The sequence below is a fragment of the Pristiophorus japonicus genome, chromosome 6, assembly GCF_044704955.1.
Source record: "Pristiophorus japonicus isolate sPriJap1 chromosome 6, sPriJap1.hap1, whole genome shotgun sequence".
Lineage (NCBI taxonomy): Eukaryota > Metazoa > Chordata > Chondrichthyes > Pristiophoridae > Pristiophorus > Pristiophorus japonicus.
Genome location: NC_091982.1, coordinates 45,489,707 through 45,505,804, shown reverse-complemented (window position 1 = coordinate 45,505,804; position 16,098 = coordinate 45,489,707). Strand labels below are relative to the sequence as shown.

Genomic DNA, 16,098 nt, shown 5'->3' with positions numbered 1-16,098 from the left:
TTCTTTATTGGCTGTAAAGCACTTTGAGACATCCAGTGGTTGTGAAAGGCACGAAATAACTCTAATCTATCAATGTTTCTTTTTCAATCACTTTCAAACTCAATATAAAATTCTATATCATGGCCACGCTTCCCTAAAGGCATCTTTACTACAAGGTTATTAATTAACCCTTTCTCATTGTACAATACTAGATGTAAAATAGCCTGTTCCCAAGTTGGTTCCTTAACATACTGATCGAGAAAACTATCTTGTATACATTCCATGAACTCGTCCTCCACACTGTGACTGTAAATTTGGTTTGCCCGGTCTACATATAGATTAAAGTCCCCTGTGATTACTGTCATGTATCTCACATTACTATATATAACTGTATCTTACCATGCTATACATGACTGTAACTGGATATGACCTGTAACAATAAGCATTTCTTACCACCAGGGGTGCACTTGCAGGAGACACTCCATACCTGTCCCACTGTGGTATATAAAGGGAGGTCTCAGGCAAGTGCAGCACTGGAGAGCTGGAATTAAAGGTGCAGGTCCTGAGTGACCTTGACTTCGTGTAAGTCAGTACACATTAGAGTCAGGACTTAACAGTGGCGACGAGTTACGGGATCACAGAATCCACAGAATGGATACCAACAGCTCAGATGAGAAATACAATGCTGGAGACAATGGGATGACTTTATCGAAAGGCTCCAGCAAAGTTTTGTGACCAAAGACTGGCTGGGCGACGATAAGGCAGACAAGGGAAGAGCCCATCTCTTGACCAGCTGTGGCTGGAAAACATACGCTTTAATGAAAGACCTGCTGACACCCGAGAAACCAGCAAGCAAGTCGTTTGAGGAGTTGAGCACACTGGTGAGAGACCACCTGAAGCCAGCGAGCAGCCTACACATGGCCAGACACAGGTTCTACAACTACAGACGCTGTGTGGGCCAAAGCATACCCGACTTCGTGGCAGAACTTCGGAGGCTGGCTAGTTCATGTAAGTTCCCCGATGAACTAAGGAGAGAAGTACTGAGAGACTTTTTTATTGAAGGAATAGGCCACGCAGGCATATTCCAAAAGCTTATAGAGACTAAGAACTTGACTCTAGAGGCAGCAGCACTGGTCGCACAGACGTTCTTGGCAGGCGAAGAAGAAACGAGGCTGATCTATACTTCGGGTACGACAACCAACGAGGCATCGGAACAAGGGCTTCACATTGTGAAACAAACCGCTACCCCCCCCACACAGACAAAGGCAGGAGAGCAGCCCTTCAACAGCAGACAGTGGCGCCAGAAGCCATCAAAATCAAGGGCCACATGATCGGCCGATCACACCTCATCAACCCACAATGCGAGCAAACAACAACAGATTGAGAGAAGCTCAAGGGAGATCAGCCAGACGCAGCTCATCCTTCGGAAACAATGGAAACGGTCTGTGTTGGAGATGTGGGGGAAGGCACTCAACCAGGGTGTGTCGATTTCAGCATGCCGTTTGCAGAAACTGCAACTACACAGGGCATCTGGCTCGCATATGCAGAAAAACAGCAGCCTGGCTGGTATATGAATCGGAAGGGTCGGAAAGCGGACCAGAAAACGGTTGGAACAGTGCACGGGAAGCCGAGGTACAGCGGGTTAACACGATCAATGTCCATTGTTCTTACACCAAGACGCCTCCAATTATGATGAGGGTTCTACTCAACGGGATACCCGTCAACATGGAACTGGACACGGGGCCAGTCAATCCCTCATGAGCGTTCAACAATTTGAACAGCTGTGGCCGCACAAAAAGCAACAGACCAAAACTCACAAAGATCGACACCAAACTAAAGACCTATACTAAAGAAATCATCGCAGTCCTTGGCAGCGCCATGCTCTCAGTCACACACAAAGGGATGGTGCACCGACTTTCCCTGTGGATTGTTCCCGGGGATCTCCCAGCCCTGTTGGGGAGAAGCTGCCTAGCAGAACTTAATTGGAAATGGGATGATGTTCACGCCGTGTCGTCAGAGGAATGAACCTCCTGTGCAACAGTTCTAAGCTGTTTTGAACATCTCTTTCAGCCAGGTGTGGGCACCTTCAAAGGGGCTAAAGTCAGAATCTACATCACACAGAATGCAAGATTGGTCCATCACAAGGCTAGAGCTGTGCCTTATGTGATGAGGGAAAAGACTGAAAACGAACTGGACCGGCTTCTGCGGGAAGGCATAATTTCTCCCGTGGAATTCAGCGACTGGGCAAGCCCCATCGTCCCGTCATGAAGCCTGATGGATCCGTGCGAATCTGTGGGGATTACAAGTCTACCATAAACAGAGTCTCCCTACAGGACCAATACCCGCTGCCCAGAGCAGAGGACCTATTTGCCATGTTGGCTGGAGGAAAACTTCTCGAAACTTGACCTCACATCTGCGTACAGGACGCAAGAACTGACCGAAGAGTCGAAGCTACTCACCACCATCAACACACATCGAGGCCTTTTTGTGTACAATCAATGCCCATTCGGCATCAGGTCGGCAGCCGCTATATTCTAGCGCAACATGGAAAGTCTGCTCAAGTCCATCCCGGGGACGGTAGTGTTTCAAGATGGCATACTCATCACGGGCATGGACACTGAATCTCATCTCCGCAATCTTAAGGAAGTACTAAATCGACTGGATCGGGTAGGCCTAAGAGTTAAGAAATCCAAGTGTCTGTTTCTCGCGCCTGAGGTTGAATTTTTGGGCAGAAGGATTGCCGCTGATGGAATCCGCTCAACCGAATCCAAAACCGAAGCGATTCGCCTGGCACCCAGGCCCCAGAATGTCTTGGAACCGCGCGCCTTTCTCGGGCTACTCAATTACTTTGGGAACTATATGCAGAACTTGAGCACAATGCTGGAGCCTCTCCACGTGCTACTCAGGAAGGGGTGTGATTGGTTTTGGGGGGACGCCCAAAAACGCGCCTTCAATAAGGCACGCAACCTTCTGTGTTCCAAGAGTGTTTTAGCCTTTTTTTGACCCAGGTAAAGTTAGTCCTTACGTGTGATGTGTCAGCGTACAGGGTCGGATGCGTTTTACAGCATGTCAATGATGCAGGTAAATTGCAGCCCGTTGCTTATGCCTCCAGGTCACTTTCGCGGGCGGAACGCGGGTACGGTATGGTTGAGAAGGAGGCGCTCGCGTGCGTGTACGGTGTCAAAAAGATGCACCAATACCTTTTCGGGGCCAAGTTTGCGTTAGAAACCAACCACAAACCCTTCACGTCCCTACTATCCGAGTGCAAGGCAATCAACGGCATCGCCTCGGCGCACATTCAGCAGTGGGCACTCATGCTGACGGCTTACGACTACACGATAAGGCACAGACCAGGCACAGACAACTGTGCCGACGTGCTTAGCAGGCTACCCCTGGCGACCACAGAAGGGTCCGACGAACAGGACTGTGAGTTGGTCATGGCAATCAATGCCTTTGAATCCACAGGTTCGCCCATGATGGCTCGCTAAATCAGAGCCTGCACGACCAGCGACCCCACGTTATCTCTAGTTAAAAGATGCGTTTTAACCGGTGACTGGGCAGAGGCTCACGATGCCTGCCCCGAGGAGGTCAAACCCTTCCATAGGCGCATGCATGAACTCTCACTACAGGTAGACTGCCTGATGTGGGGCAGCCGAGTAGTTATGCCCTTACGAGGCAGGGAGGCGTTTGTCCGGGAGCTCCATCGCGAGCACCCGGGGATCGTCCTTATGAAGGCCATAGCCAGATCTCATGTCTGGTGGCCTGGCACTGACGCGGACTTGGAGCTCTGCGTCTGTCGGTGCACCATTTGTGCCCAACTCAGCAATGTCCACAGGGAGGCCCCCCTAAGCCCCTGGCCCACCAAACCGTGGTCACGGGTGCATGTAGACTATGCGGGCCCATTCATGGGCAAAATGTTCCTTGTAGTCGTTGATGCATTTTCAAAATGGATCGAGTGCACCATTTTAAACTCGAGCAGTACCTCCACCACTGTGGAGAGCCTTAGAACCATGTTTGCAACGCACGGCATTCCTGACATATTGGTCAGTGATAATGGTCCGTGCTTCACCAACACAGAATTTCACGATTTTATAGTTGACCACGGTATAAATCACGTTATGACGGCACCTTTCAAGCCGGCCTCCAATGGCCAGGCTGAGCGAGCAGTGCAGATCATTAAACAAGGCATGCTCAGAATCCAAGCTCCCACGCTGCAGAGCCGCCTGTCGCGATTGCTGCTGGCATACAGATCTCGTCCGCATTCGTTGACTGGGGTTCCCCCCGCGCAACTATTGATGAAACGAACCTCAAAGACCAGGCTCTCATTAATCCTCCCAGACATGCATGAAATTGTTGAGGCTAAGTGTCAAAAGCTAACTGAGTACCATGACTGAAATTCGAGGGGGAGGTGGAATGAGATAGGGGACACAGTGTTTGTGCTAAACTATGGCCGGGGTCCCAAATGGCTTGCAGGGCCAGTAACAGACAAAGAGGGAAACAGGCTACTGGCTGTACAAATGGACAATGGCCAAACCTGCCGGAGGCATGTAGACCAAGTAAAAAGTAGATTCACTGATAACACTGAAGAACCAGAGGCAGACTACAATGTGGAACTCACAACACACCTGGTGGACAGACAGGTGGAACAACCTGAGGAAAGGGCCGTCTCAACAGACAGCCCAGGCGAGATACTAGCAATCACACTGAACGAAAAACAGGCACCAAGGCAAACAACTGAACCACAACTAAGACGCTCCACGCGAGAGCGCAGACCACCTTAGAGACTGAATTTATAAAGGCAATAAGACCTTGGGGGAGGGTGATGTCATGTATCTCACATTACTGTATATAACTGTATCTTACCATGCTATACATGACTGATATGACCTGTAACAATAAGCATACCTTACCACCAGGGGTGCACTTGCAGAAGACATTCCATACCTGTCCCACTGTGGTATAGAAAGGGAGGTCTCAGGCAAGTGCAGCACTGGAGAGCTGGAATTAGGTGCAGGTCCTGAGTGACCTTGACTTCAGCATGTGTCGTGTAAGTCAGTGCATTCGAGTCAGGACTTAACAATTACTGTATTACCCTTATTACATACGCCTCTAATTTCCTGATTTATACTCTGCCCTACATTGCAACTACTGTTTGGGGGCCTATAAACAACTTCCACCAATGTTTTCTGCCCCTTGCTGTTTCTTAGCTCCACCCAAACTGATTCAACTTCTTGATTTTCCAAGTTAAGATCCTTTCTCTCTGCTCTCTCTCTTTATCCCATACATTATCAGGGCTATCTCTCCTCCTTTACTATTTTGCCTATCTCTTCTGAAAGTTAATTATCCTGGATGCCACCTTGCACACTTGTGCCTCCGATATGTCTTCCTTTTACCTCAACCGAAGATTCCCCTCCGCCATGGTTAACATGGCCCTCGACCGTGTCCGTTCTATTTCCCGCACTTCTGCACTCACACCTTCCCCACCCTCCCAGAACCACGGTAGGGTTCCCCTTGTCCTCAACTTTCACCCCATCAGCCTCCACATCTATTTCCACCACCTCTAGCATGATCCCACCACCAAACCCATCTTCCCCTCCCCTTCCCTTTCAGCATTCCGAAGGGACCACTCCCTCCGCAACACCCTGGTTCACTCATCGATCACCCCAAACACCACCTCCCCTTCCCACAGCACCTTCCCGTGCAAGCGCAGGAGATGCAACACCTTTGCATAGGATAAATAAGATCAGAGAGTTAAACACGTGGCTCAAAGACTGCTGTGAGAGAAATGGGTTTTGGTTCGTGGGACACTGGCACCAGTACTGGGGTAAGAGGGAGCTGTTCCATTGGGATGGGCTCCACTTAGACCGTGCTGGGACTCGGGTCCTGGCGAATCGAATAACTAGAGAAAATGCTGGAGTCCATTATTAAGGAAGCAGTAGGACATTTGGAAAAGCATGATTCAATCAAGCAGAGCCAACATGGTTTTATGAAAGGGAAATCATGTCTGACAAATTTGCTGGAGTTCTTTGAGGATGTAACGAGCAGGGTGGATAAGGGGGAACCAGTGGATGTGGTGTATTTGGATTTCCAGAAGGCATTCGATAAGGTGCCAAACAAAAGGTTACTGCACAGATAAAAGTTCACAGGGTTGGGGTTAATATATTAGCATGGATAGAGGATTGGCTAACTAACAGAAAACAGAGTCGGGAGAAATGGGTCATTTTACGGTTGGCAAGCAGTAACTAGTGGGGTGCTGCAGGGATCGGTGCTGAGGCCTCAACTATTTACAATCTATATTCATGATTTGGATGAAGGGACCGAGTGTAACGTAGCCAAGTTTGCTGCTGATACAAAGAGGGGTGGGAGAGCAAATTGTGAGGAGGACACAAGAAATCTGCAAAGGTATATAGATAGGTTGAGTGGGCAAAAATTTGGCAGATGGCGTATATCGTGGGAAAATGTGAGGTTATCCACTTTGGCAGAAAAAAATAGAAAAGCAAATTCTAATTTAAATGGAGAAAATTTGCAATGTGCTGCTGTACAGAGGGACCTGGGGATCCTTGTGCATGAAACACAAAACGTTAGTATGCAGATACAGCAAGTAATCAGGAAGGCAAATGGACTGTTGGCCTTTATTGCAAGGGGCATGGAGTATAAAAGCAGAGAAGTCCTGCTACAACTGTACAGGGTATTTGTGAGGCCACACCTGGGTACAGTTTTGGTCTCTGTATTTAAGGAAGGATATATTTGCATTGGAGGCTGTTCACTGAAGGTTCACTAGGTTGATTCTGGAGATGAGGGGGTTGACTTATGAAGATAGGTTGAAATAGGTTGGGCCTATACTCATTGGAGTTCAGAAAAATGAGAGGTGATCTTATCGAAACATGATGGATGCAGAGAGGATATTTCCACATAGGGGAAACTAGAACTAGGGGGCATAGAATAAGGGGCCGCCCATTTAAAACTGAGATGAGGAGGAATTTCTTCTCCGAGTGTTGTAAATCTGTGAAATTCTCTGCCACAGAGAGCTGTGGAAGCTGGGTCATTGAATATATTTAAGGCGAAGATAGACAGATTTTTGAGCGACAAGGGAATAAAAGGTTATGGGGAGCGGGCAGGGAAGTAGAGCTGAGTTCATGATCAGATCAGCCATGATCTTATTAAATGGCGGAGCAGCTCGAGGGGCCAAATGGCCTACTCCTGCTCCTATTTCTTATGCCCTTTTACCTCCTCCCTTCCCACTGACCAGGGTCACAAACACTCCTTCCAGGTGAAACAGCGATTTAATTGTACTTCTTGCAACTTAGTATACTGTATTCGCTGCTCACAATGAGGTCTCCTCTACATTGAGGAGAGCAAACGCAGATTGTCTGACCACTTTGCGGAACACCTACATTCAGTTTGTAAGTGTGACCCCGAGCTTCCGGTTGCGTGTCATTTTAATTCTCCGCTCCACTCCCACTCTGATCTCTTCGTCCTCGGCCTCGAGCACTGTTCCAACGAAGTTCAACGTAAGCTCGAGGAACAGCACCTCATCTTTCCATTCGGCATTTTACAGCTTTCTGGACTCAACATCGAGTTCAACAATTTTAGATATAACCTCTGCCCCGAATTTTTTTTCTTCCACTTGGCAGCTGTTCATGATTCTGCTGAACCCATTTACACCTCATCTAGACTCATCTTTTGTTTCTTAGCTTGTTCCATTATCATCTCTTTTTGCCTTGCCCCATCATCTCTTTTGTCTTTTAATCTTTCCTGCCTTTCTTTCATCCAATCACAGATCTTCCCCTTTGTTCTTTTCTCCTCTCCCCCCTTTCCCTGCCCCTGTACTGGCTTAAAACCTGTTACATCTCTAACTTTTTTTGAGTTCTGCTGAAGGTCATCGACCTGAAACGTCAACTCTGTTTCTCGCTCCAAGATGCTGCCTGACCTGTTGAGCATTTCTAGCATTTTTTGGTTTTATTTCCGATTTCCAGCATCCGTAGTATTTTGCTTTGGTTATTTTTAATGGTCTTGTTTTAGAACTGGAAGTAGGTAGTCTTTCTGATGGAGAGGATGTAGGGTCAGAAGCTCAGCTAAAGGTAAAATGGTACATCAAGGTTGCAAACAACCCAGTTCAGATGGGGACGGTGGCTGGAAAATGTGATCGAGTCAGTGGCATGTGTACGGATTTTGTAGCGAGAGTTGAAGACTATAAAGCTTTTGTCTTCCCAATGTTTAGCTGGAGAAAATTGTGGCTCATCCAAAATCGAAATTCGGACAAGCAGTCTGACATCAAAGAGGCAGTGGAAGATGTCATGTATCTAGACATGTTACTGCCTGTACTATTACATATGATGTGCCACCAGAGGGCACTACTATGGAAAACTTGTATACCAGCTGTATGGTCACTAAGGTGTGCCACCAGAGGGCACTGCAGTGGGAGACTGTACAGGTGGGCCAGGCCTAGTATAAAAGGCAGGCCACCATGTGTGATCCTCACTGTGGAGTTACATTAAATGGACTAAGGTCACTACAGGTCAAGTACAAGACATTGCCTCGTGGAGTCATCATCAGAGCATCTAAAGACATAATAATTGGCAACGAGATTACGGACTTTCACACGAAAATGGATAACCTTGGCACGTTGCAGCAGTTCGCCAATGGTAATGATTGCGACGCCTTTGTGGAGAGGCTCGACCATTTCTTCACAGTAAACGACCTGGCAAGCGACAACCCGGCCACACTGGCTGATAAGCGCAGAGCTATCCTGCTAACCAGTTGTGGGCCCACCATCTATGGCCTTGTCAGGGACTTGCTGCACCAGCGAAGACAACAACCAAGACGTAAAAGGAGCTTGTAACACTGATCTAAGAACAACTCGAGCCCAAAGAGAGCATCCTCACAGCCAGACACCGGCACGAAAGAGGTGGTGAAGAGGTTGAATTTTGTGTTATCAGCATACATGTAGACGGTGAACTCATGTCTGTGGATGATGTCCCCAAGGGCAGTGCAAGAATGGGAAAAGAGAAGCCATTGATAGTGATCCTCGGTTATGACAAATATTGAAGTTCTTCACCCCACAAGCATAATGTCAATTTAACATATTAGGGCAATTCTACACAAAATCTCTGCCTCCATCCGACTCCAATTATCAATGTAGAAACATACAACTTAGTAACAAGTAACTGAGGTGCACAGATGTCTTCTTTTATAATATCTAAAATTGTGAGAATTCAGTAGAATATGTATCCTCTTTAAATCATAATTATTCAACAATCTAAACCTTGTAAATTTAAAACTGTGGAAACTAATCTTACCTCCAAGCGTCATTCCAGCTGCAAAGCACTTTCGCAGACGACATGATGGACAGTTTTTTCTCCGTACTTTATCAATAGTGCAATCATTTCTGCTGGCACACAGAAACTTGTGTTTTCCTAGAAGAGAAAGAACCAAATAAAAGTTGTAATACAATACAAAATTCTGGGATCTGATTAAAATAAATGTAGACACGATTAAATTGAGCAGCAAAACTCGTAGCACGTGGTGAGCACAACATGAAAAATTGCATTTGTCTGTTATTACTAATACACTGTGTCTTGCGCCAATCATAAGATAGGAAACATAGAAAATAGATGCAGGAGTAGACCATTCCGCCCTTCGAGCCTGCACCACCATTCGATAAGATCATGGCTGATCATTCCCTCCGTACTCCTTTCCTGCTTTCTCTCCATACCACTTGATCCCTTTAGCCGTCGGGGCCATATCTAACTCCCTCTTAAATCTATCCAATGAACTGGCATCAACAACTCTCTGCGGTTGGGAATTCCACAGGTTAACTCTCTGAGTGAAGAAGTTTCTCCTCATCTCAGTCCTAAATGGCCTACCCCTTATCCTAAGACTGTTCTGGACTTCCCCAACATCGGGATCATTCTTCCCGCATCTAACCTGTCTAGTCCCGTCAGAATCTTATATGTTTCTATGAGATCCCCTCTCATCCTTCTAAACGCCAGTGTATAAAGGCCCAATTGATCCAGTCTCTCCTCATATGTCAGTCCAGCCATCCTGGGAATCAGTCTGGTGAACCTTCGCTGCAGTCCCTCAATAGCAAGAATATCCTTCCTCAGATTAGAAGATCAAAACTGAACACAATATTCCAGGTGAAGTCTCACCAAGGCCCTGTAAATCTGCAGTAAGACCTCCCTGCTCCTTTACTCAAATCTCCTAGCTATGAAGGACAGCATACCATTTGCCTTCTTCACCACCTGCTGTACCTGCATGCCAACTTTCAATGACTGATGAACCATGACACCCAGGTCTCGTTGCACCTCCACTTTTCCTAATCTGCCACCATTTAGATAATATTCTGCCTTCGTGTTTTTGCCTCCATAGTGGATAACCTCACATTGATCCACATTATACTGCATCTGCCATGCATTTGCCCACTCACCTAACCTGTCCAAGTCACCCTGCAGCCTCTTAGCGTCCTCCTCACAGCTCACAACGCCACCCAGTTTAGTGTCATCTGTAAACTTGGAGATATTACACTCAATTCCTTCATCTAAATCATTGATGTATATTGTAAAGAGCTGGGTTCCCAGCACTGAGCCCTGCAGCACTCCACTAGTCACTGCTTGCCATTCTGAAAAGGACCCATTTATCCCGACTCTCTGCTTCCTGTCTGCCAACCAGTTCTCTATCCATGTCAGTATATTACCCCCAATACCATGCGCTTTAATTTTGTACACCAATCTCTTATGTGGAAAAGCCTTTTGAAAGTCCAAATACACCACATCCACTGGTTCTCCCTTGTCCACTCTACTAGTTACATACTCAAAAATTCCAGGAGAAAGAAGACGAGTAATAAAAACATTTTGTTAAGGCACTGTTAAAGGCTTATCCTGAAAAACTCATGTAGAATTGTACAGCAAGTTGGATGGGGATTTAAATGAAAAATGAGTTCTGGACAAAGGAAGATTTCAAAGTATCAGCACAATTAATATTTGTTTAACAATATACAACAATGCAATCGACATGATTTTTATACAAAAAAAAATATCTAAAATAATCTAATCGCATTGTTTACAAAAAGGTTTTAAGTGCCCAAAGTAAGGACCTACTTAAATATATATGCTGAAAACACATAACAACTAATATTGAAGCTTTGCTCCAGTGAAGTTTTGCACACCCCATTCATATCACTAACAGAAGTTCACAATGTCACATCAGGACAATTCAATTATAGTTAGTTTGAAGAAAATATGTGGAGGAATCAATTGCACAAATGTATCACACATACAGTAAAATGTAATGATCATGCTTTAATAATGATTGATTGCACCAAACATGATAGAACATGTAACATTTCAACACCATTATGTATTCTACAATATGAATTGCATCCTGTCCAAATCTTAATTAGCTACAATCTACCTTGATGTCTTGAAAGGAAAATGCAAACTCAACAGTGATTAAGCAATTACATTAAAATATATATATGGATTTTATGTGATACTTATGTTATAAATCGTGCATTTTAACGATTATTTATAACTAAAGCTGTACAAGGTTGACTGAAATCACCACCATCTGTTTCTAAACTAACACTCACAATAAAGCAGAAAATAAACCACAGGAGTAACTGGCTTATTGTAGAATTCACCCGATCTTAGTTCCATTGAAATTGAAAATTACTCCCATAATCTTTTCAGTTCATGAATCAATGTTTCATATTTTTTCATAACCTAATTTCAGACATACTGGTTACTGATTTGCTTTATCAAGACTACCAAACTAACTGTACTTTATGAGCACTTAAGAGTAGAAACAATGGAGGAAAATTTAACCCCAAAAACGGGTGGAGTTAGTGTTGGGTGTGATGTTAAAATATTGGCCTTGAAATCCCGGCCTCCCCGGGTCCGTATGGACCCGGGAAGGTATCGCAAGTGTCGGTTTTCGGCGTGCAAAACCCGGCTTTTCCGATCTGTCCAAGTTTCTGACAGATCCTCTGCATCTCGGGAAGAAGGACATTCGCACGGCCATCTCTTGCCCTGCAAATGTCCTTAAAACTCTTGCGCCTGGTAAAAGCAGACGCATAGCCTACTTATACCCGCGTAAGAGTTTTAAATCATTCAAAAACATATAAAAATAACATTTTAAAAACACATTTTAATGTTAATAACCCCGCCCACTATTAAGTTTATTTTAAAACATAATTAAAACTTTTAAAAAATCAGCAATTTTTTTTTCCAAAAACATTTATATCAACTTTAATTTCTATAATGTATTTATGCGAGGTGTTAACATTTTTTATATAGTGTTTGAGTGCGTTTCTCATTCAGAGTAACAGGAGTTTCGGACATATGACTCTTATGACGTCCCAATGTGAACGCGCTCCGTTGCGCAAGAAGAGGAAGCCTCATGACTGGGCGCAGCAGGAAAAGGTAGGTGCGGATCTTTTTAGCCATTTTCTATAATGTATTTATGCGAGGTGTTTTTTTTAGCCATTTTCTGGTGAGCGCCCACAGGAAGCAGAGGACCAGGATTTCAGGGCCGTTAAAAATCTGAATCCTGACCCCAAACTGCCCACTTTCGGTTTTAATGGAGGCGGGACGGGATGGGAGACCCGGGGGAGGAGGCAACCAACCTGCTTGCAGGAGATAGGTTGGCAATTTGAAGATTAAAATAAGGCTGGGAGCCTCACATTTAACCAGTATCTTAAATATAACCATGGCCAGCCGAGGTTTCCGGGTCTCACGAAACTCGGCGCTAATGGGAGGCAAAGACATTTTCACTTACCTGCTTTACTCCTCCTCACGATCAAACCCCCTTCCGCCCTCCTCCATGAGGCCTTCAACCTTGCCCCCAGCTCCTTCTGATCCCCCCCCCCTGCTCTAACCTCCGACCTACCTTGTGGCCTCTGGACTCTGATCACACCCTGGCCTCCGGCCTCCACAATCTCCCCCAGCTCACTACTCCCGATCTTCCTCCCCCTGCTCCACGATATTCCCCGGCTCACGATTTTCCTCCCCCTGCTCCGGCCTCCATGATCTCTCCTGGCTCACGATTCCCAATGTTCCTCCATCCCACCCCGGCCTCCCCGATCCCTTCCTCCCTCCTCTCCGCTTGCTGCCTGATGCTGAAGGTCTACCTGCCCAACAGCCAGCCACAGCTTCTCAATTTGGCTGGTTGCAGCTGGGAAATGGAAACAACAAAATGTTAATCAGGTCCTGCCATTAAAATCGGCAGGGCTTAAGGAAAACACATTCTTCTGGGTTTCCCGACCTCAATCCAGCTGCCCCTCCCCCCACCAAATTATTATTCAGCTCAATGTTTAATTTCTACTTGATGTGGTGGTGGATTAAAGAATGGAACAATTTCTTGCCCCAAGTTAAATTAGGAAGGAACTTTTGGTTGGAACTTTGAATGAATTCCAAGGACTGTGCAGTCAGAATTTCAAATCAAAATATAATCATCACCATCATAGGCGGTCCCTCAAACGAGGATGACTTGCTTCCACACCAAAAGAGATGAGTTCGCAGATGTTTCAATGAAGGACTAGATATTCCGGTCCTGAACTCCAGGGGTGGAAGATGCCTGTGTGTGGATTTTTTTTTTTAAATGGGTGGTGACCGTTGCACATCAACCACCACACGGACTTGACAGAGCTAAGCCTTTATCCAGTGGCAAGGGTTAACCAGGATGACTGGAGACCTGCTCTGCTGCACGGACCTAGTGCGCACACATATCGCAGTGTGGGCTGGCCTATGCTGCCCCATGGCTCTCGGCTCTTCTGGGCCCCATACCCCCATTTGCCACACCTCCGCCACGATCTCTCACTGCCCCTCCGCCATAAACATTCACCGTCTTTAATTGTTTTCCCTAAAAGGTGTATGTTTTTTGAGCATTTGCCCCGCTCACTTGCGCAACACTGCACTTTTCCAAATGAATCATTTTCCAGTCACGAGCCAAATCCCTCATCACATCAAGATCTGCCTGAAGCAGTCGAGCGTCATCTACAGTTCTTTCACAGATCTTTGTATCATTCACAAATTTGCAAATCGTGCCCCCACTAGCTACATCTAGACCATTAACAAAAATAGTAAAAAGCAACGGTCAAAGACCAATCCCTGCATGACACCACTGGTGACCGGTTTTCAAACAGATCCAAATCCATCTATAACTCTGCCTATGTCGTTCCAGCCAGTTTTCAATCCAGCTCAATATATTACCACTAATACCAGAGGCTCTGATCTTGGAGAGAGGTCTCTTGTGCGGCACCTTGTCAAGTTCCATCATCAAGATCAAAGACGCTGTGAAAAGGACTTGCATGGCATACATATAAGCAATCTGACACATAGGTCAGAATTTTGACGCTTAGACTGGACTCATTATAATATTTAAAGTGCCAACCCACCTCCTGGGAGCGGGTTGACTGTCTGCTCCCAGTCCCGCCTCCGTTAAAACCAGAAGTGGGCAGGTTGGGGTTGGGATTCACATTTTTAACACTATCCTCCCACCCGTTTTTTAGAGTTATAATTCCTCCTATAATGTCTGAGTCTCACATATGCCATTGTCTAAAACAATGTACATTTTAACTTCTTCTACAACAATTACTATAAATAGGGAAATCCTAATGTTAATTACAGGTTACATTCTGTTAGTGAAGTAAGTTTGCAGATTGACACATACTTGTAGAAAACTGGCAGTTAAGCAAACAGTTGCACAAGTGAAGTATACAAATTGTGACCAGGGATGGCTGACATGCTGAACTTTTTTTTTACATCCATTTTCACAGAAGATATAGGGTCCTTCTTCCCAAAGCAAAGGTACTATTTCCAGAATCTGACTTGGAAACTTTAAAAATGATAGAAAGAGGAGGCCAGAATTCCTAAAGATCCAGTGTCACTCAATTTGGCCCTAGCAAGCATCATCATCATAGGCAGTCTCTCGAAATCGAGGAAGACTTGCTTCCACTACTAAAGTGAGTTCTTTGGTGGCTGAACAGTCCAACACAAGAGCATCAATGTCTGCCTAGCCAGCATCAGCTCAGAGACTGGCACCATGTATACTTTAGAGGGTAGCTTAGAGGTCTTCATCGTGGTAAATCACTAGCCACAAGAGTGCACTAGGATAAATAAACGAGGGACATGCTTAATTATTCCTATTAAAAGATATATACAGAGGGAACTGAGATTGGATTAAAAACCTTTTTCCAGATTTGGTGTTGGTTTTTATATTTGTACTGGAGTGAGTACAAGGCCCATAAGGCTGGATTGAGGGAAGGCAATCGGATGGTGGTGATAAGGATTGTAGTACTGTTGGTGTATTGGAGAGGGGAAGAACGATTCACATTGAGAACTCTTGGATGAGTTACTCACTAAGAGCTCTGACGGCTAGGGACATGGGTGGTCAGTGCTGCTCATGCTATTTCTCCTGTTTGTGCTGCTTTTCCTCCCGCATTTGTAGTTGCGCAAATGGTCTAAAGGCTGGTCCTCATTATCTCCGAGTAATGCAGAATGACCACCAATCTGGAAACATGGTCAGAGCTGTACCACAAAGTAGCCCCCGAATGGTCGAGGCAGAGAAAGGGTTGCTTGAACATGTCGACAGTCTGCTCGCAATGTTTCTGGTGGCAGAATGGCTCTCGTTGTAGGCCAGCTCTGCGGCAGTGCCTCGCCTCATTGCTAACAGCATGGCGAGTGGAATCCCTTTCTATTCAGAAAGATGCCAGGATGGTGATGGGGAGTACGCACGGCAATGTGGGTGCAGCCTATGTCCACTTAGACCCAGAGAAAGCCGAGTGCACGCTCATCCTGCTTTGCTCTGTCCATTGGAAAAGTGATGTTGGTGTTCCTGTTGGCATAGAGAGCCTCCGTGACCTCCCTGATACAGCACTGCACAACAAACATGGAGATGTTGTTGATGTCACATCCTGCAGCCTACAAAGAGCCTGTTGCATAAATGTTAAGAGCTATGGTAAACTTGACAGCAACAGACAGTGCATATGCCCTGGTTTGAGGATTCAGTTGTGGCTGCTGTGGGTGACATAGCTCGGTGATAGCCTGCTCGCTAAAGCAAAGGTACCCAAAGGTTCCTCAGCGATATTGGGGTAAGACCTCTTGTGCAGTGCCCTCCTCC

At 45.8% G+C, this 16,098-nt stretch overlaps 1 protein-coding gene across 2 annotated transcripts in view; it reads right to left on the bottom strand.

The window, feature by feature from the left end:
- Positions 1-16,098, bottom strand: part of ar (androgen receptor) — a 393,648-nt gene that overhangs the window by 123,488 nt on the left and 254,062 nt on the right. For both annotated transcript variants that reach the window (XM_070882802.1, XM_070882803.1), the window contains exon 3: positions 9,279-9,395. In XM_070882802.1, the coding sequence (XP_070738903.1) occupies positions 9,279-9,395 (117 nt within the window). The remainder of the gene's footprint in view (positions 1-9,278; positions 9,396-16,098) is intronic.